We start from the raw sequence: 27866 nt of genomic DNA on the forward strand, positions 1-27866 counted from the left end.
CGACGCATCAACCTCCATAATAAAGGGTTGGGAAACATCAGGTTGACTGAGTATAGGTGCAGTGGCAAAATGATTCTTTAAGGAAGAAAAAGCCTGGAGGGAGGCATCCGACCATTTGGAAAAATCAGACCCCTTCTTAGTCATGTCAGTAAGGGGTCTCACAATTACAGAGTAATTTTGGATGAATTTCCAGTAAAAATTAGTAAAGCCCAGAAAATGTTGTAGAGCCTTCAGATTCTAGGGACAGCCCCAATCAAGAACTGCCCGGATCTTCTCCGGATGAATTCGAAAACCTGAAGATGATGACAAGTACCCCAAAAACTGCACCTCCTGAACAGTGAAAACACATTTTTCCAGTTTCGCATAAAGTTTGTTATCCCTTAATATTTGGGGCACCTGCTTAACATGCCCCCGATGTGTCTCAAAATCAGGTGAATAAATCAAAATATCGTCCAGATAGACCACCACAAACCTCCCCACCAAATGATGGAAAATATCTTTTATGAAATGCTGGAATACCGCAGGTGCATTAGTCAAACTGAAAGGCATAACCAGACTCTCGAAATGCCCTTCAGGGGTATTGAACGCTGTTTTCCATTCGTCCCCTTCTCCGATTCTAACCCGATTGTAGGCTTCCCTTAAATCCAACTTGGAGAATACCTTAGCTCCTACAACATGGCTGAACAAATTAAGAATCAGAGGAAGAGGGTTTGGATCACGCATGGTAATTTGATTTAATTCCTGGAAATCTAGACAGGGATGTAGACCGCCATCTTTTTTCTTCACAAAGAAGAACCCTGCCACCACGGGCGAAGAGGGTCTGATATGTCCCTTCTCCAGACTTTCCGCAATGAAATCCTTCATGGCTTGTCTCTCAGAGCCAGAAAGATTATACAGTCTGGACTTCGGTAGTTAAGTTCCGTGGGTCAGGTTAATAGGGCGGTCATATGCACGATGAGGTGGTAAATCCTGACACCTCCTCTCAGAAAAAATTTCCTCAAAACCAGACAGAAAAGCAAGTAATATTTCTGTAGAGACAGTAGCAAAGGAAATATCTAAACAGTTCTCATGGCATTAATCTCCCCATTCAATAATCTCCCCGTTTTGCCAATCCACCAATGGATTATGATTAACAAGCCAAGGAAGACCCAAAACAATAGGTGTGGGAAGATTGTCAAGGGCATAGCAAGGGATTATTTCACAATGAACTGATCCCACCCTCAATTTTACATTATGTACAATCTGGGTAAATGCTTTCTGTGCAAGTGGCATCGAGTCGATGGCGAAGATGGAAATAGGTTTAGCTAAAGTACAGCAAGCAAGACCATGAGTTTTCACAAACTCAGCGTCAACCATGCTGACTCTGGCTCCACTGTCAACAAACACAGAAATGTTCTCGGTTTTTCTGTCTAGCACCACCTCTGCTGTCAGGACAAACTGGGAACTGCAGGTTGGAAACAAATGCACCCCTTGTTTATCCAACTCCAGACTACCAAAAGTTAATTAAGTCTCCTTTTGTTCAGGAATTGAAGGACAGGTCCTGTCAAAATGTCCTGTTTTCCCACAAAAAAAAACATACGCTTTTTTTCTTGTGAATCTCCGGGGAAATGTATGATGCAGAGACACCCCCTAACTGCATGGGTTCCTCCACCTCCCTCAGTACTGGTTCACCACCAGACCGCTTCCCCGGCAGAGGTACACAACCCTGATAAGAAGGCCCCGGAGAAGGTGGTCTCACCCGTCTATCCCGAAGGCGTCTATCAAGACGTATGGCCAACGACATGGCAGACTTCAAGGACTGAGGGGTTTCATATACTGCTAAGGCATCTTTTAACCTTTCAGTTAGACCCTCACAAAATTGACTACTAAGGGCTGAGTCATTACATTTGGAATCAGTTGCCCATCTACGGAATTCAGAACTGTACGTCTCCATTGACCGATTCCCCTGCTGAAGGCAACCTAGTCTAGACTCAGCCAAGGCGACTCGGTCAGGGTCATCATAGATGAGGGACAGAGCCCCGAAAAACCCCTCCACAGACTGGAGACAAACCGAGTCCAGCGGTAAAGAAAATGCCCATTAGATCTCGCTGCACAGGATCACAATTCCAACCCGTTGCTCCTCATTTCCGGAGTAGTAAGGATGAAGTTTAAAATACAGTTTGCAGGCCTCCTTAAATACAAAAAACTTGTCCCTACCTCCTGAAAACCTGTCCGGCAGGGCAACCTTGGGTTCAGGCTGGACAGGCCTATCTGCAGAGACCCCCACATTAGAGACCTGAAGCTGCTGATGTTGTTGCTAAACCTCACAGTGGAGGTCATTCACCTCCAGAGACAGACTGCGCAGGTGCTCTGCGAGCTCTGCAACAGAAACCATACCAAGGCAGAAAGGAAGAAAAGTCCACGCCCAAAAAACACAGAAAAAAACAAAACAAATTGGCCGTTTTTTTTTCCCCTTTTTCAAAATGTGCTCGGCAGGCGATAATGTTACGCAAGGTGTGGGAAAGACTTAGTGCAACACAAAGGGAGGAGGGAAAGGGAGCCCAGACTCTAGTGAAAGGGGGGAGTGGAGACCTCCTAAGCTGATCTAATATCACTCTGTCTCCACTAACGTTCCTATATTGGTTCTTCACCAATCGCCGCACGCAAATCTCGCCCTGTCTTGCCCTGGCGTTTGGCCCTGGCTAGGGAAGGGGGGGGATGAGCGCTAGTCGATCCCCACTGACAACTAAAGACAACAATCGGGAACAAACAAGGGAAGATAGCTTAGCTTTTAGTCGACTTCAGAGAGATGAACACCCATCCTCATAGCTCCAGAGAGGAAGAAGTAATACACTAGTTCCAAGCCTTCACAAGGGGTAATGTGAGTATGGCCAGCACCTCCCTCAAGCAGGCAGCAGGTATTTATACACTCAGGCCAGGGTGTTAATTAGCAAGAGGAAGGTGTCTGTAATGCCAAACGAAGAGATCTCCTGCAACCAACTGCAGGGCGACTGTCTGTCACTTCCCACAACCCGTGACATTCTTGCAGCATTTTTCACCTATACTAAAGAATTGTGAAAATGTGCAAAAAAAATGCATGTAAGAAACATGTAAAAAACCACGTATTTTACATAGCGTTTTTCCTGCCAACATATCAGGATTCGCAGCAGAATTTTTTGCAGCAAATCCTGAACATGTGCACATAGCCTTAGCCCTTCTCCTGTATCCTCACCACACACACACACACACATTCATTAGAAGTCCCTAATAGGTTCTTAATGAATTAGGTGAGAGAAGACATAATCAGGGTCTTTTAATGAAATGGGGGTGGGGGATGGAGAGGATGCTAGCAGGTAATAATCAGGCTTCCAATAATAATGTCTCCCATACTGGGGCCCTTCCTAGGATAATGTCTTCCAACCTGGCCTCCTTCTTGGTATAATGTCCCTCATCCTTGTCCCCTGACTGGAATAATGTGTCCCATCCTCGTCCCCTTCCTGGGATATGTGCCCCATCCTGGTCCCCTTCCTTGGGTAATTTCCCCATCCAGGCGGTAATGTGTCCAATCCTGATCCCCTTCCTGGGGGATGTGTCTCATCCTGGGCTCCTTATTGGGGTGATGTGCTCTAACCTGAGGTAATGTACCCCATCCTGGTCCCCTTCCTGGTGTAATGTGTCCCATTCTGGACCTCTTCCTGGTATAATGTTTCCCATCCTGGTCCCCTTCCTGGTGGAATGGGTCTCATCCTGAGCCCTGACTTGTGGTAATGTGCCCTACCCTGGGGTAATGTACTCCATCCTGGTCCCCTTCCTGGGGTAATAAGTCCCATACTGGGCCCCTTCCTGGTGTAATGTGCTCCTTCCTGGGAATATATATTCCATCCTGGTCGCCTTCCAGGGATAATGTGCCCTATCCTGGTCCTCTTCCTGTGATAATATGCTTTTTTTATGGTATAATAGCTCATATGGGTCCCCTTTCTGGGGTAATTTCCCCATGCTAGTCCCCTTCCAGGGGTAATGTGTCCAATCCTGGGTCCCTTCCTGGGATAATGTGTCCCATCCTGGGCCACTTCTTGGGGTAATGTGTACCATTCTGGACCCCTTCCTTGGATAATTTGCCCCTTTATGGTATAATGCACCCCATCCTGGGGTAATGTGTCCAGTTCTGGGATGTGTCCCTTCCTAAGCCATTTCTTTGAGTAATGTGCCCCATTCTGGACCCCTTCCTGGTGTAATGTGTCCTATCCTGGTCCCCTTCATGTGGCAATGTGTCTCATCTTGGGCCCCGTCTTGGGGTAACGTGTTCCATCCTGGGCCTCTTCCTGGGGTAACATCCCCCTTCCTGGGGTAATGTGCCCTGTTCAGTTCTTCTCCAACACATAACAAAAAAATTAAACGATACTACTCACCTTCCCCAACTCTCCCATGCCACGCCGGGGCTTCTAGAGCCAGCGCAGGAGTCGGCAGCTTATGTTGGCGTGTGCGCAATGGCGCATAATGTCACTGCCATGCGTCCCCAATCACGGGTACGCTGACGTCAGATGCCGGCCCCTCATTGGCAAGCGAGTCCCCCTGCACCACAATACTTTATAGCTGAATGAGAATCCTCAGCCGCACAACCAACTGAAATAGTCACTGGTGTTGGCGGTCCCCCTCCACCTCTGGGCCGCCATGCAGCTGCACCGATGATATGTCCGCCCCTGGTGTAACTGTACAGGTAATAAAGTGATCACCATTGATATTACAATACACAGGAGCTCTGTAGATAGTATATATTGTAACTGTACTGGCAATATAGTGATTCACCGGTGACATTATACTACACAGGAGCTCTGCCATAGCTCCCAACCGTCCCGGATTCAGCAGGACTGTCCCGATTTGAGGGCTCAGTCCCGTGTCCCGTCATGGCACAGCTGTTCTCCCAGCTTCTACACTAACCTCTCCGGCGTTTTCATCGCTCCGTAGCTCCTCGGAGGACGGTGCGGAGCCACTCAATGCATGAATTAAATTACATAACTCATCTCTTCTTTCCCTTGTGATCACATCTCAGGACTTGAATTTGCATCATCTGGGATATCTGAGTTTGCAGGCTGTAGCTCTAATCACTGAGCTACAGCCCACTATGATAATATAAGAGAATTTGTTTTTCTTGACTTCTACATTGCAGGCAATGAATCCAGAAGCCACTCATACAAGTCCATAGAAATACATTGTGTATAACAATGTTATGATGCCTGTATACTGAGGTGAAGAACAAGATTTTTTGGTCCTATAAAAGTAGTAAAAATTATGAGCAATTACAAAACTGTAATTTTTTTTCTGTAAGTGTCACCTGGTCTCAAACCCACACAACTTTACATTACAGACACAGGCACTTAATCTGCTGAACTACAAGGTCTGATGATGTCACTAGCAGAATTTTGTGTACTTGATGTTTACTGCAGGATCTGACTGCAGATATATTGTACTTCTATCCGTATAATCTATGTATTTTTATTCTAGAGGAAGAATAAGAGATTTTTTCATCCTACAAAATTGCTAAAAAAATAATGAAAAACACTTGATAATGAAAAAAATATAATGTCATTTTTAATGTGTTTTATTAAAAATAATGAACATCACAAAACGGCAAATAACATGGACATATTTTGTGTCCCTGTAATCGTAATAACCTGCACATCACAGCAATCAGATTATTTACGGGAATCGGTAAATGATGTAAAAAAATGGCGTGATTGATATTTTTCTCTATTAAACCCATAAAAAATGTAACAAAATTGTAATGCTGAGGCCGTGTTCACACAGAGTGCAAATGCTGCTTCTTTCTGCTGCTTTTTTCTGCATGTGTCCTCAACACACGACACAATAACAATCTTCTCTGATTATTGGTGTTTGCTGCGTTCCTTTTATGCGTTTTCCTGCTTATTTGATGTGATTTTGGGGCAGATATTAAGCAGAGTTTTTAACGCTTTTTTAATAGTACAGAAAAGCTTTGATTCTGTGCTTAAAAATGCAACAGCGTTTTTTTCTTCATGTGTTTTTTCAGAAGAAACCTATAGAGAAAATGCACCAAAACCGCAGAGTTCAGCAGCATCTTCAGACCACAGAGAGCAGAGATGTCATGGAGTCACGTCCACTTTGCTTTGAAAATTTAGACCTTGTTCACATGTAGCGTAAATGCTGCGTATTTTCTGATGCTTTTTTTGCACAAAAATTCTGCTGTGTTTAACTGTCCAAGCAAAGTAGATGTGATTGCATGAGAACTGCACTTGCTATTAGAATTCAACAAACAGTATTTTACATTATTTAAAAGTTAGAATTTCTTTAAGGCCATGGCCCCACTATCAGTATTTGGTCAGTATTTGGTCAGTATTTTTTCTCAGGAGTGGGAGACAAAACCAGGTGAGGAACAATCAGAGAAAAGGTATAATAGAAACAAGTCACCAATTCTGCATTTATCACCCACTCCTGGTTTTGGCTCCAACTCCTGAGAAAAAATACTGACCGAATACTGACCAAATACTGATAGTGGGGTCCTGGCCTATGTGTTTGTCTCTCCACATGTTTTTACAGGTGCTCTTCCTTTCCCATTCTTCCCCTCCTACCTCTTAAATGTTTTATATATTAGATATCTTATATGTGTATCGTAACCCCTTTCCCTTGCCTATCCTGTACATACCAATCTTTTTCATTTTCCTTCTATCCCTTTATTTTTTTCCCTTTTTTCCCATTTTCCTTAATAAACCATATTTTCCTTCCCCCTTCTCATCCTTAACCCTTTCCACCCATTATTTTGCCTATATCTTTCATCCCTTTAATTTGAGCTTTTTTGCTTTTATTTTGTTCTTGTTTGCTTCTATATTGCTGTGTATTTATAATGTCTCCCCCCTTTTTCTATATTGCTGTGTATTTATAATGTTTCCCCCCTTTTTCTATATTGCTGTGTAGTTATAATGTCTCCCCCCTTTTTCTACATTACTGTGTATTTATGTCTCCCCACTTTTTTGTATATTACTGTGTATTTATAATGTCTCCCCACTTTTTCTATATTACTGTGTAGTTATGTCTCCTCACTTTTTTGTATATTACTGTGTATTTATAATGTCTCCCCCTTTTCTATATTACTCTGTATTTATGTCTCCCCCCTTTTTCTATATTACTGTGTATTTATAATGTCTCCCCCCTTTTCTATATTACTGTGTAGTTATAATATATCTCCCCCCTTTTTCTATATTACTGTGTATTTATAATGTCTCCCCCCTTTTTCTATATTACTGTGTATTTATAATGTCTCCCCCCTTTTCTATATTACTGTGTAGTTATAATATATCTCCCCCCTTTTTCTATATTACTGTGTATTTATAATGTCTCCCCCTTTTTCTATATTACTGTGTATTTATAGTGTCTCCCCCCTTTTTCTATATTACTGTGTAGTTATAATATATCTCCCCCCTTTTTCTATATTACTGTGTATTTATAATGTCTCCCCCCTTTTTCTATATTACTATGTATTTATAATATATCTCCCCCCTTTTTCTATATTACTATGTATTTATAATGTCTCCCCCCCTTTTCTATATTACTGTGTATTAATAATATGTCTCCCCCCTTTTTTCTTTACCTTATTTATGTAAAACATCCTCAATAAAATGTAAACAAAAAAAGGCGCCCGCTGTGCTCCCAAAGACGCTGCTGTACTCTGCGGTTTTGGTGCCTTTTTTTTCTCTAGATGCTTCTATGTGGAGTCTAAAAAAACACATGTAACAAACTGCAGATACTTTATTAGGTGCAGAATCAAGGCTTTTCTGTACTATAAAAAAAACATATTAAAAACGGGGCTTCACATCTGCTCCAAAAACGCATCAAATAAGGGGTAGGAGATTGTTATTGTGGAGTTTGGTGCGGACATCTGCTGGAAACAAAAAACACAGTATAACTGCAACGTGAGAACACGGCCTTACAGACACATAAAAGCCGGATGTCGTATAGTGACGCTACATAAAGGTGAGAAAGTTCTGACGGCTCCGACTGTGAATAACGTAACAAAAAATAATCCTCAGATCCCAAGAAGAGGTGAGCAGGATGCACAGATGACGTCATGCAGCCCTGGGTGATCAAAAGCCGCCGGGGACCCCGGAACATTAGAGGTTCATGGCCTCCTGTCCAGCCGCCAGGTAACCAGAGACCCGGAAATCCATCTCTACTCCCAACTGTCCCGGGTACAGCGGACAGTCCCGGATTTGGGTCTGCTGAATGCCCCTCATTACCAGCGCCCCTCTGACAACTCCTCCTGCCAGGGGAGAAAGATAATGGGTGTGGATTGGGGGGCAGCTGCAGGGCGCACTGCGCACCCACATGATCTGTCCCTCTTTATGTCCTTCCAAAGCTCTGCAGCTTCATATTGGGAAGGCCGCTGTGCAGTGAAAAACTGTAAATGGGACTCAGCACTGCTTTATTAAAAAAATGGCTGCACTTCTCTTATACACACAGGAAACAAGGCAGCCAATGTGTTCCCTAATGATACTGTGACATATAGCATAGCGGCCAGCAGGTGGCGCCCGTGCTCTATGTCCTCGGTGACCGCTCCACTCTATGGTTTAGCGTCGCTGGACTCTATGGTGGCAGGAAGTAGTCCTCGCTCAGTGATACACGTGCTTCCGGCGTGCACGGCTCATGTAGGTGAGTGCCTGTGTCCGCAATGATGTAGTAGAGAGCTGGACGGAGCACGGCCGAGCTATGATAAACCTCCGCTGTCATCTGTCACTTGATAGTCGGACTCCCAGGCCGGGTGATACAGAGGGCAGGGCAGGGTGCCCTTTATGCCGGTGTCCCCTGTGAAGCCTCGCTACCGGATAACCATCTCTATTGGTCCATCTGACATTGCCTTTCTCTCTGCATTACACAACTTGCTAACCAAGGGCCCCTGTGTGTCTGGAGACCGCTGACGTTCACCCTTCCACCATGCCCTTGCTGTAATGGGCAACTTCTGTTAGGTTGAAAAAAACGACCTTAGAACCCTCCAGGCTCGGGGGCCGGTGTGGAGCTGGGCCTCTAAGCCCAGGGTCCCATTAGGAGTGCTAGTCCTGGCAGAAGCTACCAAGCCCCCCTATCACCTCGGAGTTCATCCCAGGTCGCAGTAGGGTTTATTTGGGAGACCTGCATTATCCATGGTGAGACCCCACGGTTTGGTGCGCAGGACACCGCCTCTTTGTACCCGTCCGGTAAACAGGTCGCCATCTTCATGTCCTTGATGCCGATTCTTGGAGATGCACTTTGACACTGTAATGGGGTAAAATATACCCTCTATTGTGTCCAACTAACGGGACCTCTGTACAGTATACTTTATTACTAACCTATATGGTTCACATTTGCTCTTCCACTGAGCCCATTTACGTGCCACATGTTATAGTGCAAAGGGAGAATTAGAAAGAAAAGAAGCCGCACTTGCTTCTATGACCATCTCCGCCGGACCAGAACAGAATGTACTCCCACCACTTAAGTTACCTATCAAGGTAGTATCACTTTCTAGGGCTTTTTTTTTTTCTTAAAGGGAACCTGTCACATCCTAGTTGCTATGTACACTACCCCCATAGTTTTGTTAGTTACGCAATGGGCATCAATAACAAGCTTTTATTAAAATTGGTGGAATTATAATGATTCTATAAGATGTTAATGTTATTGCATCCTACCTGCTTGTTTTCAGTCATAGGGGTGTGATCCTGGTATTCAGTCACTGCTGGTGCCGCCCATGTATGTGAAATTTACGTGAGCGTTGATATTTGTGGGGCGCATGCACAGTTTTACATGTGCAGCTTCGGCTCCCCCCCACGCGTGTGCAGTGAAATTGTGTAGTTCACACGTGCGGGGAGCCGCAGGTCATAGTTCATGCGCAGTGAAGCTGCAAAGTACACAGTCTCACAGCACCCGTGGGGACCCAAAGCCGGACATGTAAAACTGCGCATGCGCCCCACAAATATCAGCGCTCGCCAGGAGCAAATTTCAAATGCATTGGCGGCTCCAGCAGTGACTGAATACCAGGATCACACCCCTATGACTGAAAACAAGCAGGTAGGATGCAAGTAATAACATGTTATAGAATCCTTATACTACCACCAATTTTAATAATAAAAGCTTGTTAGTGATGCACATTGCATCACTAACAAAGCTATGGGGCTAGTGTAAATAGGACATAACAGGTTCCCTTTAAGAGAGTATCAGCTGGGGATAATTATAGAATACCACTAATAAAGTCCATATGAAATAGCAATTGGAACATTTAAAATATGACTTTTAATCTTAGATGCTTAGAATACTAAAAGACATAAAGAGCAGCGTCCTCATTGGCGCAAATCACAAACACGAGAACAGCAAAAAGACACATCTTAAAGAGGTTGACCAATTAGATTTAGGATTATATTCCTCTATCCCTAAATAGGAAACCTGAACTTCTAATGGCAGACAACATGGGGCATGGGCTGCTCCTGCCTATAGGTAACAAGGACACAAAGTGACTGCAGACTTATTGATTTGGACCGGACAACCTCTTTAAATGACTTTGGGCCACTCGTATGACACCACCATTACATATTCAGTGATGCTACACATCAAATTTTGTTAATTTCTGTCTGGGCCCAAATAGGTTCTGGGCATCAGAACTGGAATCAAAGTGGGCAAATAGCTAATTTTCCGAGACTTAAATAAGTAACGTGTTCTTCTGGGGTTAAATGACTGGGCCTCTGATCTCAAACCACCATTACATAGATAGCGATACTTCAAATCAAATTCAAGTCACTCCAGCCTTGCCTAAGTGGTTTCTTGTCATCAGATCTGGCGTCAAAGTGGGCAAATAGCCAGTTCTCCCAGATTTGAATAAGTAACTGGTGTTTTAAAGGGGTTAAATGACCTTGGTACACTGGTTTTACAGCACAAGCAAAAACAGGAAGTTTTGCAACTTTGTACTGATTTGAATAAGTTACTGGTTTGCTTTAAGTGTTAAAGGGGTAGTCTGGTATTTAGCTACTAGTCTACAGTCACTATGTGACCGCAGACTTGTAAATCCTCACGTCTCGTACTGCACACTGTGAGGATTCTCCGGTGCCTGCGTCAGTAGCCCCGGACGCTTGATCACAAGAATGTAATTTGCATACTTCCACATTCTGACTAGACGTGTCTCGCCTCGCTCTATACACTTACATTGAGCAAGGCCTGCCCATTTATGCAGCATGTGATTGCATGTATGCAAGTCACATACTGTACTTGCGGTCATACGCCTGGCACTGGCATCAGAGAATCCTCACAGTGAGCAGGACTAGACGTGAGGATTCACAAGTCTGTGGTCACATAGTGACGCAGACTAGTAGCTAAATGCCAGACAGCCCCTTTAACCCTTAGAGCAAACCAGTAACTTATACAAATCAGTACAAAGTTGCAATTTGCTCACTTAAATGTCAGCTTTTTGATCAGTAACCACTCCGTCAGCCTGAAAAAAATAAAACTGATTTTGATGTGGGTCTTCCTGTTCTGTACTGGTACTGTAAGACCAGTGTCCCAAGGTCATTTAAGCCAATTTAAATAAGTAACACAAGTTACTTATTTAAATCTGGGAGAACTGGCTATTTGCCCACTTTGATGCCAGAACTAATGCTCAGAACCCATTTGGGCCAGGCTGAAGTGATCTGAATTTGATGCGGGGCATCAATATCCATGTAATGGTGGTGTGATATGAGTGGCCCAAAGTAATTTAACCCTTTAAAAACACGAGTTACTCAAATTGTTAAAATCGACTGCCCACTTTGATGCCAGTTCTGATGCCCAGAACCCGTTTGAGCCAGGCTAGATTGACCTGAATTAGATGAGGGCACCTCGCTGCATTGTATTTTATTATTGTGATTTTTGTTGTTAACTCCTTAATGACTGGACCATTTTCCGTTTTTGTGTTTCCGTTTTTTGCTCTCCTTCCCAGATCCATAAATTTTTTTATTTTTCTGTCAATATTGCCATGTGAGAGCTTATTTTTTGCGGGACAAGTTGTACTTTTGAACGACATTACTGGTTTTACCATATCATGCACTGGAAAACGGGAAAAAATTCCAAATGTGGTGAAATTGCAAAAAAAAGTTCAATACCACAATTGTTTTTTTTTTTTTTTACCACGTTCACTGAATGCTAAAGCTAACCTGCCATTTTTATTCTCCAGGTCTTCACGAGTTTATAGACACCAAACATGTATAGGTTCTTCTTTATTTAAGTGAAAAAATCCAAAGTTTGCTAAAAAAAAAAAAAAAAAAGCCACTTTCCGAGACCCGTAGCGCCTCCGTTTTTTGGGATCTGGGGCCGGGTGATGGCTTATTTTTTGAACGCTGAGCTGACGTTTTTTTGATACCATTTTGGGGTAGATACAATGTTTTCATCGCCCATTATTGCATTTTATTGCAATGTTGCGGCTACCAAAAAACGTAATTCTGGCATTAAGAATTTTTTTCTCGTTACAACTTTAACCGATCGGATTAATTATTTTTTTTTATTGATAGATCAGGCGATTCTGAACGCTGCAATACCAAATACGTGTTTTGTTTTTTTTTTTATTCTATTTTGAATGGGACGAAAGGGGGGTGATTTCAGCTTTTTATATTTTTTTTTACACTTTCTGCTTGCTTCAATAGTCTCCATGGGAGTTTAGAAGCTGCAGTTATCTGATCCCCTCTGCTACATACAGGCAATGAGCAGATCTCCTCTGTGTAGCAGAAATGCTCGCTTGCTATGAGCGCCGACCACTGGGCGGCGCTCATAGCAATCTAGACATGACAACCACAGGGGTCTGTTGCAGACCCCGGGTTGTCATGCCAACCCATCGGTGACCCGCCATCACGTGATGGGGTCACCAATGGGCGGAGTCAGTGACGCTCTTCCCGGAAGCGCGAGTTAAATGCCGCTGTCAGAGATTGACAGCGGCATTTAATTGGTTAACAGCCGTGGGTGGATCGCGATTCCATCTGTGGCTGTTGCGGGCACATGTCAGCTGATTTATACAGTTCAGTGCAGGCTCACCGCTGGAGCCCGTGCTGAACAGGGGGTACCGACGTGATTCATACTAATATGCACCACGCCGGAAAGGGGTTAAACCTGTAAAAAAAACAAAAATGCCGAATAAGAAAGCAACTTCAGCCCTGAATAAGAAACCAATTTCAGTATTGTGCGCAGGTTAGAGTAAGTAACACTGGGCTACATAGAATTTGTAGCTTTCATTAACTCTTTATGGGAAGAAATAGAATTCTGCTATTGTACCCTTTAAAATGTAAAATACATGTCTTGTCCAGAAACGCTATTGACCTGCAGATATAGGGGCAGTCTGCTGTTAAATAGCTTAAATCCTATCTTTGGTGGAAGTTGAAGAAAATGATCCATGACTAGGCTCCAACCTGCAAAACTGATCTGGCAACAGCAATCAGAGAAAGTTGGAGCCAGATTGATGGAGAGTACCGTTTGTCACTCATTAAGTCCATGCCTCAGAGACTACAAGCTGTTATTAAAGCCAGAGGTGGTGCAACAAAATACTAGTGATGTATTGGAGTGTTCTTTTGTGTGTTTGTTTTTCATGATTCCTTAATTTTTTCCTCAGAATTGAGCGATTCCATAATTTTTTCCCTTTGCTTGGTCTGAAAAAAATTACCCTTACTGAGTACCACATTTTTTATCTTGATTTCTTTTAGTGTTTCTTAAAGCCCTAAAGTTGCCATTTGAAATGATTTTAGTTTTGCGCCATGTCTGTAATCTGCTTTTTTTCAACAACTTTAAACAACTGAATGAATATCCTCCAACCCCGGTGATTCCATAATTTTTGCCAGGGGTTGTATGTTTCAGATAACCTGCTGGGTATTACAGTAGCTACATAGTTTACAGGGCTGTGGAGGTGGAGTCTGTCTCCATTTTGGTGGAGTTGGTATAAAATAGACCGACTTCTATAATATATAATTGGGTACAGTACTACAATGCAGGATATACTGTAAATTTTTTAATAAGAATTTGGGAAAGATATGAAATGTCTGTTCTATTCCTGACACAAGGATTTAGGCTTTTAGTTAAGATGAATCAGTGCTGCACTTTATGTACATGCTCGGTAGTGAGGCCGTGATGTGGAGTCGGGAGACAAAGAAATTGAGGAGTCTGAGGTTTGGCTTACAGACTCCACAGCCCTACAGTGATAAGTAATAAAATCCTATGAAGTTGCATAGAAAAACAGGAAGAGAAATTTGAGCTACTATAGTTTGAGAGAATGTGGATTGAAATACATTTTTATCTCCCCCGAGGGCCCCTTTAAATTTCTTTTGCAATTCAGTTATTGAGAAGTACAAGTGCTTCTCACAAAATTAGAATATCATCAAAAAGTTAATTTATTTCAGTTCTTCAATACAAAAAGTGAAACTCCTATATTATATAGAGTCATTACAAACAGTGACCTATTTCAAGTGTTTATTTCTGTTAATGTTGATGATTATGGATTACAGCCAATGAAAACACAAGTCATTATTTCAGTAAATTATAATAATTAACAAAAAACACCTGAAAAGGCTTCCTAAGCATTTAAAAAGGTCCCTTAGTCTGTTTCAGTAGACTCCACAATCATGGGGAAGACTGCTGACTTGAAAGATGTCTAGAAGGCAGTCATTGACCCACTCTAATGTTTAAAAACAACAGTATCACTGTGCTTGATTGGCCAGCAAACTCGCCTGACCTTAGATTCTCTATGGGGTATTGTCAAGAGGAAGATGAGACACCAGACCCCACAATGCAGATGAGCTGAAGGCAGCTATCAAAGCAACCTGGGCTTCCATAACACCTCAGCGGTGCCACAGGCTGATCGCCTCCATGCCACATTGCCACATTGATGCAGTAATTGATGCAAAAGGAGCCCCGACCAAGTATTGAGGGCATTTACTGAACATACATTTCAGTAGGACAACATTTCAGATTTTAAAATAATTTTTCAAGCCATTATAAAGTATTCTAATTTACTGAGATAATGACTTTTGTTCTTTCATTGGCTGTAAGCCACAATCATCATTAACAGAAATAAACACTTAAAATAGATCACTCTGTGTGTAATGACTCATATAGTTTCACTTTTTGTATTGAAGAACTGAAATAAATTCCCTTTTTGTTCATATTCTAATTTAGTGAGAAGCACTTGTATTGGGCAATGTTCACATGTTGAATTTTTAATGCAAATGTTAACCCCTTTCTGACATGAGACGTATCCATACGTCCCTGTGGCCTGGTACTTATTGGCCAGGGATGTATGGAAACGTCCCAGCGATTTTGCGCTCACAGAGGCTGTGCGCATGCGATTGCCGCCGGGTGTCAGCTAATTCTGACAGCTGGCACTCAGTGCCAGGAGCGGTGCCCGTACTGCTCCTGCACGTTAACCCACTAAATCCTGCGATAGCAGAATTTAGCTTTCAGGTCGAGGGAAGAAAGACCCTCTGCCTGTGTTTGAGAGACCCTGCGACATCATTACGGTGTATCGATTGTTGCCATTGTGACCCGATGTCGTCATGACGACACTAGGGTCACCAGAGTTAGGAAAGTTGACAAATCCTGCACAGTGTAAAAATATTTTTTTTAAAAATCACAACAAAATTAAAATATATTGTACCAATAAATAAATATTTTTGTGAGGGGAAAAAAAAATAAACAAAGTACACATATTTGGTATCGCCACGTCCGGAATAACCTGACCTATAAAACTATCCCACTAGTTAACCCCTTCAGTGAACACCGTAAAAAAAAAAAAAAAAAGGCAAAACAGGATGCTTTATCATGATACCACCGAACAAAAAGAGAAATAAACCTCGATCAAAACAACATATGTAAATAAAAATGGTTCCTCTGAAAAACATCGTCTTGTCCCGCTAAGTTTGTGTAAAAGTGGCAAAACAAAAAATCGCTATAATTGTGGTATCTCTGTAATCGTACTGACCGGACAATAAAGCTGCCTTATCAATTTTACCACACGTGGAACGACATGTAAAAACAAAAAACAAAATTCCTCAATTAGTTTTTGTTCATTCTGCCTTCCAAAAATCAGAATAGAAAGTGATCAAAAAATGTCACATGCCCGAAAATGGTACCAATAAAAACATCAACTTGTCAATATATCTTTATGGCTTACAGCCAATGAAAACACAAGTCATTATCTCAGTAACTTAAAATACTTTATAACAACAAAAAACACACATGACTCTGTCGGCCGAAATATGGAAAAATTATAGCGCTCGAAATATGAAGATGCAAAAACTAGTTTTTGCTATAAAAAGCGTCTTAGTGTGTGTGTGTGTGTGACAGCTTCCAAACATAAAAACCCGATATAAATCTGGTATCGCTGTATTCTCACCGACCTGAAGAATAAAGTTGTCTAATCACTTAAACCGCACAAGGAACTTCCTAAAAAATAAATTCAATTCTTCACCTGCTTATGATTTGTTCATTCTGCCTCCCAAAGATCACAGTAAGACTCTGCTCACATTTATTCTGCGCTGAGCGCTTACACCAGGGTTTCCATGTAAATCTCTGAAATATGTGATTCAGACAGAATCCCCGACAGTAGATTCCCTATAATAAAGCAGATGGAGGCACCGTGGACTCTGTCTGGCCTATGATCTGTCGGCATCCGTCTTTTTATTAGGTATGCATAAAAGTGTCGTCGCCCACAGTTTTGTGCATGTTGAACAAAGGCCAGACGGAGTCTAGAGTAACTTTGCTGCCTTATTATAATGAATGGATCCCTTGGGGATTTCATCTGAATCACGTCACTCGGAGATTTAGATGGAAACCCCGATATAAGTGTTCAGCGTAGAGCGCCGGATAAATGTGATCCAAAATGTTATGTAAAATGTTCCCAAAAAAAGCTTTAACTCAGTCCACAAAGAAAGCAAGTCCTCATTCATGTCTGTTATCGGAAATATAGAGGCTTCCACATTATTGGTAGCGTAAAGGCTCTGGAAAAGTGACATGGCTCAACACCCCCCCAAAGAAATTGAGTAAATTCTTCTCTCGCAAATCCAAATGTCCCCTTCCCTTCTGAGCTCCAGTGTGCCTAAACCGCAGTTAGCATCCTCATGTTTGGCATTTCTGTAGCGATGAGAGCCCGCCTAATTTACGGGTGCATGTCTCCAGAAGCACGAGCTGGGCATTATGTACTGGTCACTACAACGGTGGTTTGCAATTTTCACTCAGCAACATCCACTGCTGCTTGTTTCTGGAAAACACCCATGTAGTCAAAATCCTCACTACACCTGTAGATAAATTCCCAAAGCGGTTTCCAAAATGGAGTCATTCAGTTTTTTTTTTTCACAAATAAATGCCAGTCATATCAAATTTTACCATTATCATGAATTACAATGTCCAGAAACAAGCAATCTCAAAATCAGTGGGATCCGTTGAAGCGTTCCAGAGTAATTACCTCATAAAGTGACAGTGGTCAGAATTGTAAAAATTGGCCTGGTCATTAACGTGCAAACAGCCTGCGTTAAAGGAGTTAAGCTGCGTTTTACAGTACCAGTAAAGGCCATGAGATTTCAGAGATCTCATGTACACACATTGTTGTTTTTTTTTTTCTGACGGTATTGGCGAACTGCGATGTTTTTGCAAACTGCAGCATGTCACTTCTTTCAGTGTTTTTTCACCCATAGAAAGCAATGAGTGAGTGCAAAAAACGCAGCAAAAAGCACAGGTATCAAGTTTTGCTGCAAAAACCCGAGGAAGTTGAATCGTGTGTTTTGTTTTTTTTCTGCACTAAACTTCATCAGTATGCACAAGACAAATGTACCTGACAAAAACACGCAGCAAAATACTCAGCAAAATCTGCGTTTTGTAAGCAGCTTCTTTACTGCCAAGAGAGTAGGTTTTGCCTGCAGAAAAAACTGCAGCAAAACCGCAGCTTGTGAACATAGCCTTAATGCCCCGTCACACTTAGCGACGCTGCAACGATCCCGACAACGATACTACCTGTCAGGGATCGTTGCTGCGTCGCTATGTGGTCGCTGGTGAGCTGTCAAACAGGCTGGCTCACCAACAATCAGGGGAGCAGCGACATCGTGGAAAGAATCTTTCCACGATGTCCTGCTCCTGGTTACCAGCCTGCTGAAGCAGGAGCAGGCTGGTAACTATGGTAAACATCGGGTTACTAGGGGCACACGCGCTCCTAGTAACCCGTTGTTTATCATGGTTACCACTCTGCTACAGTGAGCGGGAGGTTACCGCTCACTTTAGTAGGCTCGTAACCATGATAAACAGCGGGTTACTAGGTGCGCGTGTGCCCCTAGTAACCCGATGTTTACTATAGTTACCAGCCTGATCGCTGCTCCCGCTGGTCACACACAGCGATGTGTGCTGACCAGCGGGAGAGCAACGACCAAAAAATGGTCCAGGACACTTTGCAGCGATCAGCGACCTCACAGCAGGGGCCTGATCGCTGCAAAGTGTCACACATAGCGACATTGCTGGTGAGGTCGCTGTTGCGTCACCAAAACCTTGACTCAGCAGCGATCTCGCTAGCGATCTCACTATGTGAGACGGGGGCTTTACACTTCCTGACCCACTAAAATAGATGCAAAGCAGAAAGACGACCTTGTAGCCACTCTCACTTCACTCATTCAGATATTGTGTTTTCAAAGTGTGTAGGTCTAAGTATATAACAAAAGACCTGTAATCACCGAGAACCATAGATATTTACTATTAACCTATAGCTCGAGGTCATTGATAAATGTCGTCATCAGACCTGCACTGCTTCTGTACTGTAGAATAAACCACGATGAAGGACAAAGTCACCCAACAGTCGTGCTCAGGAATTCATACAATGACTGCCTATGCTACACATTGGCGGGTAAATGGAGACCAAAGTGCATGACAATGATTCTTTCTAATAAAATCTATGTAATCCATAGAAATGATTCTATTTTATAATAAGCTGCATCTATTTCTTTATGTACCCTCTACAGGAGCGCTTATACATGTGACATAAAGCAAAAATTGAAATAACATGGACCCTTTAAGAGCTCAGCAGTTGGCAGCAGAACTCGAAGTGGAAATGATGGCAGATATGTATAACCGGTGAGGAAGGTGGTTTTTGTTTTGCTTTTGTGGATTGCTAAGAATGGCCTTAAACCTTAACAAACCATACTCGCCTCACTGATCCTCCCCACCTCTCTTTTTAGTCCTGTTATAGACGTCTATTTTTCACATGTTCTATCCATGTTTTTCACAGATTCATGTTCTCATTATAATCTACGGTCTGTTCACATGTCGGTGTATTTTATTTTTTTCTGTTTTACAGACTTAAGTGTCTGCAAAAAATTTACAGAGACTTATCCATCTGCTGCCCATTTTTAACATTGCAATGGGTAGGAGAAAATTTGCAGTTATCTATTATTTTCCATCGCTGACACACTGATGAAATTCTGTTCCAAAACACTGATGAAAATCGGTCCGTTTTATTTCACATATGTGAACATACATGGAAACCAAAACCTGCCTGAGACTGTACAATGCTTTCTGAATGCCCTGCTGCTGTGTACTTTCAGTTCCCTCTTGACACACAGGTAATGGCTGCTCAGTCAATCAATAGACATATTGGTCACATTTTTCTATGACTGGGCATTATTGCTCCAACAGGGAATCATGGTGGGCTGAGCAATAAATCTGTGACGTGAATGTCTCCCCTTTTGTAACACTTTCCAAACATTTTTTAAGTTGAAGTGGACAACTCCCTTTTAAAGTAACAAAATCTAAAACAATAATACCGTTTGTAAAATTGACAAATACATTAGTAGTGTATAGCATAACAAGCATGAGAGGGTATTGTACCACTTTTCCCAATGACAGCTCACAAAGCTGTATGTGTATTATCAGTTCTCCTACTTTGCACTGATGATGGGCAAATACCCCGAAACACTTGTTTGGAAATAATTTCAGGTTTGGCTTTTATCCTAAGTCATGTGACAAGGCTATTTTTACAGGGTTGATATTGATTTTTAGGATTGCTACTTCTATTAGGTGGCACTAGAGTTCAAGTCCTCTTCTTCTCTGAAGAGGCTATTAGCATGAAAAAAACCTTGAACCCTTGACATGAGCATTTACTCAGGCCTTTACCTTTCCCATTTTAGTCCTCATTCAGAACTCCGTTTAACATGTACATGTTCCATCCGTGGTTGTGAATATGTAAAAAAAAAAACAAAAAAACCCTAAACACACCAGTAAACTAGCAAAATCTTGGTTCCAGTCCAACAAAATTGGGGTTATGGAGTGGCCAGCCCAATCCCCGGACCTTAATCAGATAGAACACCTGTGGGGTGACATCAAAAATGCAGTTTCTGAGGCAAAGCCAATAGATGCCAAAAAATTGTGGGATGTAGTCAAAGCGTCCTGTGGTGGAATAACTGTTGACAGGTGCCAGAAGTTGGTTGACGCTATGAAACATAGATGTGAAGCAGTTCTAAAAAACTGTGGGTATGCAACTAAATATTAGGTTAGTGATTCACAGGAATGCTAAATCCTAAAAAAAAGTACATATTGTGAGTTTGTAAAGACAAATGCAGACTTAATTATATACATTTCTCTTCATGTTTTGAGTTAGAAAACAGTGTGCAATGTTCCCAATGCATAGAAATAAAAACTAGTATAAAGATTTTGTGCTTACCGAATTTTAACCGTATTTTTCGGACTATAAGACGCACCCCGAAATTTGGGGTGGAAAATGGGAGAACTTTTTTTTTTTTTTGAGAAGATGGCGATCCGTCTTATAGTCTGAATAGGTATCTTACCTGGAGGGGCGGTGGAGCTGGGGTCACAGGAGGCAGGGTCCTTCAGGAAGCCGGGCCTGGCTCTGGTGGCCTGGGGCTAGGCGCCTGGCGGCTTGTGCTGGGGGCCTGGTGGCTTGTGCTGGGCGCCTGGTTGCTGGCGCTGGGGGCTTGGTGCCTGGGTGAGTGGTGGCTGGGGGCTTGGGGCCTGGGTGAGTGGTGGCTGGCGCTGGAGGCTTGGGGCCTGGGTGAGTGGTGGCTGGCGCTAGAGGCTTGGGGCCTGGGTGAGTGGTGGCTGGGGCCTGGTACCGGGGCCGGTGTCTTGCTGTGAGTAGCATGGCAGAGCGGTGTGAGCGTCTTCCGGCGCACGTGGCCATCTTTCTGCAGCTGAGATCTACAGGAAAATGGCCGGTCCGGCGGCCATTTTCCTGTAGCTATTTTTCATCACGGCAAGGCCCCGGCTTCCAGGCAAATACCCTTTCTGCTGCCGCCAATCCCACTTCACCACCACCACCGGTAAGTTAATTCAGACCATAAAAAGCACCCCCCATTTTCCTCTCAAATATGGGGGGGGGGGAAGGTGCGTCTTATGGTCCGAAAAATACGGTAACTCATGTTTTTGAACACCATGCTATTATTTTGTGGTTCAATAAATTGTATTAAACATAAGAACTAAAAGTCAATTAATACAGGAGTAAACAAGGAAACTGTGCATTGATGATATTGGCACAGTATATAACAAATAATCATTTAGACATCGAATCCCAAGTATTTCCTACAAATTTACAGCAGATCATATCCTTGACTGAATAGTTAATGAACATTAACATAATATTTATGAAATAGCAAGAAAAATCAAATCTTAATAGACATCGACACCAAACAAAAGGAAAAAAAGGGGGGGATGTTTGGAGAACAAGAGGATAAAACATGAGGGAGGTTTAGTATAGCAATATATCTCGGACAACAGGTCTTCCATGGCCCCAGCCGATCTGCCTATCTCTTTCTCAAAATGGAGAGGAGATCTAGGTTTTAAACTCATCAGAATCTCTGAATGAGGTCCATGGGAGCCATGCTCTCATTTATTTGTACGAGCTTCCATTAAGCCAATTGTTGGAAATCACCAACTCCTCCATGCCTATCACATTATCCAAGACTTCTATCCACTCTACTTTGGAAGGAATGGTTGTTAATCTCCATGATTTGTCTTGGTTGTTGTTAGAAATAATCTAAATTTCCCTTTTTTAATACTAGAGATGGGCATGATGGAAAGCTGGGCCACCTCAGGAGTGTTTTGTATATTGGTGCCGAATAACTTATTAAAAAGATCGAATATTGCAGCCCAGATCTTAAAGATTTGAGGACATTTCCACCAGATAGGAGTCATATCGGTAATGGCAGACTCACACCTCCAGCACTTATTTGAAAGGGCTGGGTACATGGGATGGATCCTGTCCGGGGTCCTGTACCGTCTGGAAATGATTTTGTAATTTGTCTCCTGGACATGGCAAGACAAAGATAATTTATGAGTGAGAGCAAAAACTTTTCTCCATTCTGAAGAAGAAAAAGAGATCCCAAGCTCTTGTTCCCATGCAAGTGGAAATGAGTGCAAAGACGTCAAACTCTCTCCCCTCCTCAAAAGTCCGTATAACAGAGAGATACAGTGTTCGGGGACCACTGATTTAGTGCAAATTTCTTCTAATTCTGTCAGGGGTCTCGACCAACTCTCCCGACTAGGGTTCGATCTGAAAAGACCATGAATGTGGCGGTACTCCATCCAAGCCTGGCCCATATTGGACCCAGGTGAGAGTAGGCTTTCCATAGGCCTCAACCGATCCATAGAAACTACGTGTCGCATTTGAGGAATTGACCTATCCAACAAATTCAGATGTCTAAATTAGTTATGTATGTGTGGGGAATGTATCAGAGGGGTTATTGGTCCTGGGTTTGACGAAATTTTGTATTTAAAAGCCAGCCTGCCTCATCTACACTACTGTTGAAAAGTTTGGGGTCACCCTGACAATTGTGTTTTCCATGAAAACTCCTACTTTTATTTATCAAATGAGTTGTAAAATGATTAGAAAATATAGTCCAGACATTGACAAGGTTAGAAATAATGATTTTTATTAGAAAGAATAATTTTCTCCTTCCAACTTTGCTTTTGTCAAAGAATGCTCCCTTTGCAGCAATTACAGCATTGCAGACCTTTGGCATTCTAGCTGTTAATTTGCGGAGTTAATCTTGAGAAATTTCACCCCATGCTTCCTGAAGCCCCTCCCATAAGTTGGATTGGCTTGATGGGCACTTTTTGCGTACCATACGGTCAAGCTTCTCCCACAACAACTCAATGGGGTTGAGATCTGGTGACTGCACTGGCCACTCCATTATAGATAGAATACCAGCTGCCTGCTTCTTCCCTAAATAGTTCATGCATAATTTGGAGGTGTGCTTTGGGTCATTGTCCTGTTGTAGGATGAAATTGGCTCCAATCAAGCGCTGTCCACAGGGTATGGCATGGCGTTGCAAAATGGAGTGATAGCCTTCCTTATTCAAAATCCCATTTACCTTGTACAAATCTCCCACTTTACCAGCACCAAAGCAACCCCAGACCATCACATTACTTCCACCATGCTTGACAGATGGCGTCAGGCACTTTTCCAGCATCTTTTCAGTTGTTCTGTGTCTCACAAATGTTCTTCTGTGTGATCCAAACACCTCAAACTTTGATTCGTCTGTCCATAAAACTTTTTTCTAATCTTCCTCTGTCCAATGTATGTGTTCTTCTGCCCATATTAATCTTTTCCTTTTATTAGCCAGTCTCAGATATGGCTTTTTCTTTGCCACTTTGCCCTGAAGGCTAGCATCCCGGAGTCGCCTCTTCACTGTAGACGTTGACCCTGGATTTTTGCGTGTACTATTTAATGAAGCTGCCAGTTGAGGAGCTCTGAGGCGTCGATTTCTCAAACTAGAGACTCCAATGTACTTGTCTTGTTGCTCAGTTGTGCAGCGGGGCCTCCCACTTCTCTTTCTACTCTGGTTAGAGCCTGTTTGTGCTCTCCTCTGAAGGGAGTACTACACACCGTTGTAGGAAATCTTCAGTTTCTTGGCAATCTCTCACATGGAATAGCCTTCATTTCAAAGAACAAGAACAGACTGTCGAGTTTCACATGAAAGTTCTCTTTTTCTGGCCATTTTGAGAGTTTCATAGAACAAACAAATGTAATGCTCCAGATTCTCAACTAGCTCAAAGGAAGGTCAATTTTATAGCTTCTCAAATCAGCCAAACTGTTTTCAGCTGGGCTAACATACTTGTGCAAGGGTTTTCTAAACATCCAAATTTCTAAACAGTTAGCAAACATAATGTACCATTAAAACACTGGAGTGGTGGTTGTTGGAAATGGGCCTCTATACACCTATGTAGATATTGCAATAAAAACAAGACGTTTGCAGCTAGAATAGTCATTTATCACATTAACAATGTATAGAGTGTATTTCTGATTCATTTAATGTTGGCTTCATTGAAAAAAAATGTGCTTTTCTTTCAAAAATAATGAAATTTCTAAATTACCCCAAACTTTTGAACGGTAGTGTAGTTAATAAAGAGATATATAACAGAGACACAAAAGATATCCCACCTTTAAAGGTTCGATCACCACATAACAACCTGACCAATGCACAGGAATTTAATTGTTCCTCTGAGGACTAAACCCTATTACTCAGATTTATGATGATGATAATGATGCAGCTGACTAAAGAAGCCTTGTGGTAGGCTACAAAGTCTGGGACTCCCATGCTTCCCCTCCCCCCATCCCTTAGATTGAGGTAAAACTAAATGTGAAAGTCTGGGTTTAGACGTTCCCCATATAAATTTATTGGATATAGATTTTAAGTTTCTGAAAAAAGGATCTAGGGAGGTTATAGGGGATTGTCTGAAAGGGTACAAGATTCTTGGTAAGATATCCATCTTTAATACATTAATTCAACCGAACCATGAGACCGATAGTCCGGACCATCTCTTCAAGTCCTCCTCAACTTTTCTCAGAAGAGGAAGGAAATTAAGAGAGTAGATCTGAGAGGAGTCCGACAGGACATATACCCAAATATTTTATGGCTATTTCACTCCACTTGAAAGGAAAGGTCGAACTAAGGTGTAGGGCCTTGGCCTTCGGGATGTTCAAGTTGAGGATTTCAGATTTGGAAACGTTTACTTCAAAATTAGAAAGTGAAGAGAAACGTTTAAACTCTGAGAGAATAACAGGGATAGATATTCTCGGGGAGGTAACATATAGCAATAAGTCATCAGCAAAGATTGACATCTTATGTTTCCTCGCCTATCTGAATCCCAGATATGGAAGGGTTTGCTCTGATGGCATTTGCCAGTGATTCCATTACTATTGTATATAAAAGAGGAGAGAGCGGGCATCCCTGCCGAGTGCCGTTAAATATTAAAAACAGTTTAGAAACCCCTCCATTAACCCTGATCTGAGCTGTAGGAGAAGTATATAGAGCCATGATGCGTAGCATCATTTTTTCTCCCAACCCCATCTTCTGTAAGGTTGCCTTTAAAAAAAAAAATCCCATCCTACTCTGCTGTCTATAGATGCTGAAAAAGCATTTGACAAACAAAACCCAACATTTCGAGATTTTGCCCCATTAATGATTGAGATTGTTTTAATTGTGTTATCTATCGCTTCCCTTCCCAACACAAATCCCACCTGGTCTTCATGAATAATATTTGGAATCAGTGGTTGGAGTCTCAAAGCGAACATCTTGGAATATATCTTTTAGGTCTATATTGATTAGAGAAATAAGGCGGAAATTGTTGCAGTGGGAATGATCTTAACCAGTTATAGGTATCACTGTTATGTGAGCTTATAGGGACTGGGAGGGAAATGTCTTACCCTGGGCAATGGAGTTAAATGACTGTAGCAATATTTGGGTACTTTTGAAGCTTTTGTAAAACCTAGGGTCGAGGGCTTTTGCCTATTTTTAGGTTATTAATCACCTCCAAAATCTCCTTCTTTTTAAACTCTGATTCTAGTTCTTGGGATTGTGAATTATCCAATGAAGGGGGTGCATGTAGGTCCAAATATTCTGCGATCATCTTGTGTTTATTATCTGATGTCTTTGTTTATATTATAAAGGGAAGAATAATAAAGTCTGAACTCTTCCATAATATCTGGTGTTGCATGAACTAGACCCTTAGATGGGGAATTAATAGACATGATATTTGAGGAAAATTTTCTAGGATGTAGTGCCCGAGACAGCCATTTGCCACATTTATTCCCATATTCTAAGAAACCTTTGTTAATTTTGCCTCAAATACATAAAGATTTACAGTCTAGTATCTGGAGAATTTGTTTTTGTGTGTTTGAGATTTCAGCTTTAGTAATGTCTGACGGGGTACTTTTGTTTGACTTCTCTAAAGAGGTCAAGGAGGACATGAGTGACTTGAACTACAGAATTTTCTTTTTTGATCCTAGATCCATGGGCTATAAAAATGCCTCTTAGGCTATGTGCCCACGATGCAGAAATGCTCATGATTTTTTCCTGAGCGTTTCTGCATCTCCCTGGCAGAAAAAATGCATGCGGATTGTACATGCGGATTGTACATGCGTTTTTCCTGCCAGGGACATGCGGATGTGAAGCGTTCTTCACTTGCATTTCCACATGCAGGTTGACAAGCGCTTTCCAAGCGATTTTAGCATCACTTGGAAAGTGCTTGTCAACTTGGTCACACTATATAAATCCATGCAAAAGGCATGGATTTATATAGTGTGACCGAGAGAATGTCAAAAAAAAAAATCTATACTTACCTTCTGATGGCCCCCGGTGTCTTGCTTTGCTCCGTCCTGGCTTGCCGGCAGCTCGTGGTGCACTACACTTGAGTCCACCGCGATCTGCCGGCAAGTGAAGACAAGGAGACCGGGGGCCATCAGAAGGTAAGTATAATATTTATTTTTTATTTTATTCTTTTTTTTTTTACAGGTTCTATGGTACCCGGGTCAGGAGGAGAGTCTCCTCTCCTCCAGACCCGGGTACCATCCGCACATTGAAACTTTTGGATTCCGCATGTACAGATGCAGTGATGCGGAATCCAAGCGTTCCAATGCAAGTCAATGGCGGCGAAAACGCAGCGCTTCCGCAAAATAATTGGTAGTGGTGCGTTTTTTTCCGCAGTGATAACCCGCAGCGGAAATTTCCGCAGCATGTGCACAGCACATGCAGATTATCATTGGGGAACAAGGCAGGCCTTCTACCATGCGTTTAAGTGTTTCTACAGCGTTTTTGCTGCTGCGGAAACGCTTAAAAAAAGCATTGTGGGCACACAGCCTTAATATGCATTTCAAAGTTTCCCATTTTACAGTGGCGCTAGTGTTATCATTTTTATGTACTTCAACAAACGTGGTTGTCGCTTCTTCAATTTCACTGATACAAGACTGATTTCTCAGGAGGTGATCATTAACTCTCCACAAAAAATTCCCAGGCTTTTGAGGTAGAATATTCAATGAACCCATTACTGGCGTGTGATCAGACCACATACTTCACCCACGTGTTCTATGGGTTCAATTATCTAGAAGACTTTGCGAGACAAACAGGTAGTCTAGCGACTGTATGTATTATGTATGGATGAATGATGACTAAAATCTCTCTAGCTTGGATGACGCACCCGCCACTGGTCAGATGAAGCTGTTCCAACTTTCTTCTTCCCCTTCTCCCATGACAGCACCACCTGAGAGAGGGTATCCGCCCACCAAGGACAGGAACCTACTGAATAAAAAGGCGGTACCTCTCTTCTGCATCAGTTTTGGTTCCTGTCCTTGATGAGAGCCTCTCTAGGTGGTACCTCGCATACCTGTTCGTGGGATCTGGAGCGTGGATCCCGGGATCGATGCGGCCTGGAGGCCGTGAAGGCGCAGCAGATGGGACCTCTGTTCCCAGCCCCATCTTGCTGGTGCCTGGGTCTGCGTGCGGGGGGGGGCTCCTTCCGGGGTCCTCTCCAGCGTGCGCCGGGTCCTTTTGCCAGGACTGCGCACGCACGGTGCTCCGTGGCTGGGCGCGTCGGCAGGCAGGTCTTCCAGGCTGCGCACGTGC

At 42.6% G+C, this 27866-nt stretch overlaps 1 protein-coding gene across 5 annotated transcripts in view; it reads left to right on the plus strand.

The window, feature by feature from the left end:
• Positions 1-27866, plus strand: part of TIMM10 (translocase of inner mitochondrial membrane 10) — a 159778-nt gene that overhangs the window by 124060 nt on the left and 7852 nt on the right. For 2 of the 5 annotated variants that reach the window (XM_073686130.1, XM_073686127.1), the window contains exon 2: positions 18975-19086. In XM_073686130.1, the coding sequence (XP_073542231.1) occupies positions 19016-19086 (71 nt within the window). In that variant the 5' untranslated portion in view covers positions 18975-19015. Of the gene's footprint in view, positions 1-8538; positions 8659-8773; positions 9150-18974; positions 19087-27866 lie in introns of those variants that run through there. The other 3 variants (XM_073686126.1, XM_073686128.1, XM_073686129.1) reach the window with 3 other exon arrangements.

This window comes from Phyllobates terribilis, unplaced genomic scaffold (genome assembly GCF_046119375.1).
Source record: "Phyllobates terribilis strain yellow unplaced genomic scaffold, ASM4611937v1 Scaffold_5__5_contigs__length_657084704, whole genome shotgun sequence".
Classification (NCBI taxonomy): domain Eukaryota; kingdom Metazoa; phylum Chordata; class Amphibia; order Anura; family Dendrobatidae; genus Phyllobates; species Phyllobates terribilis.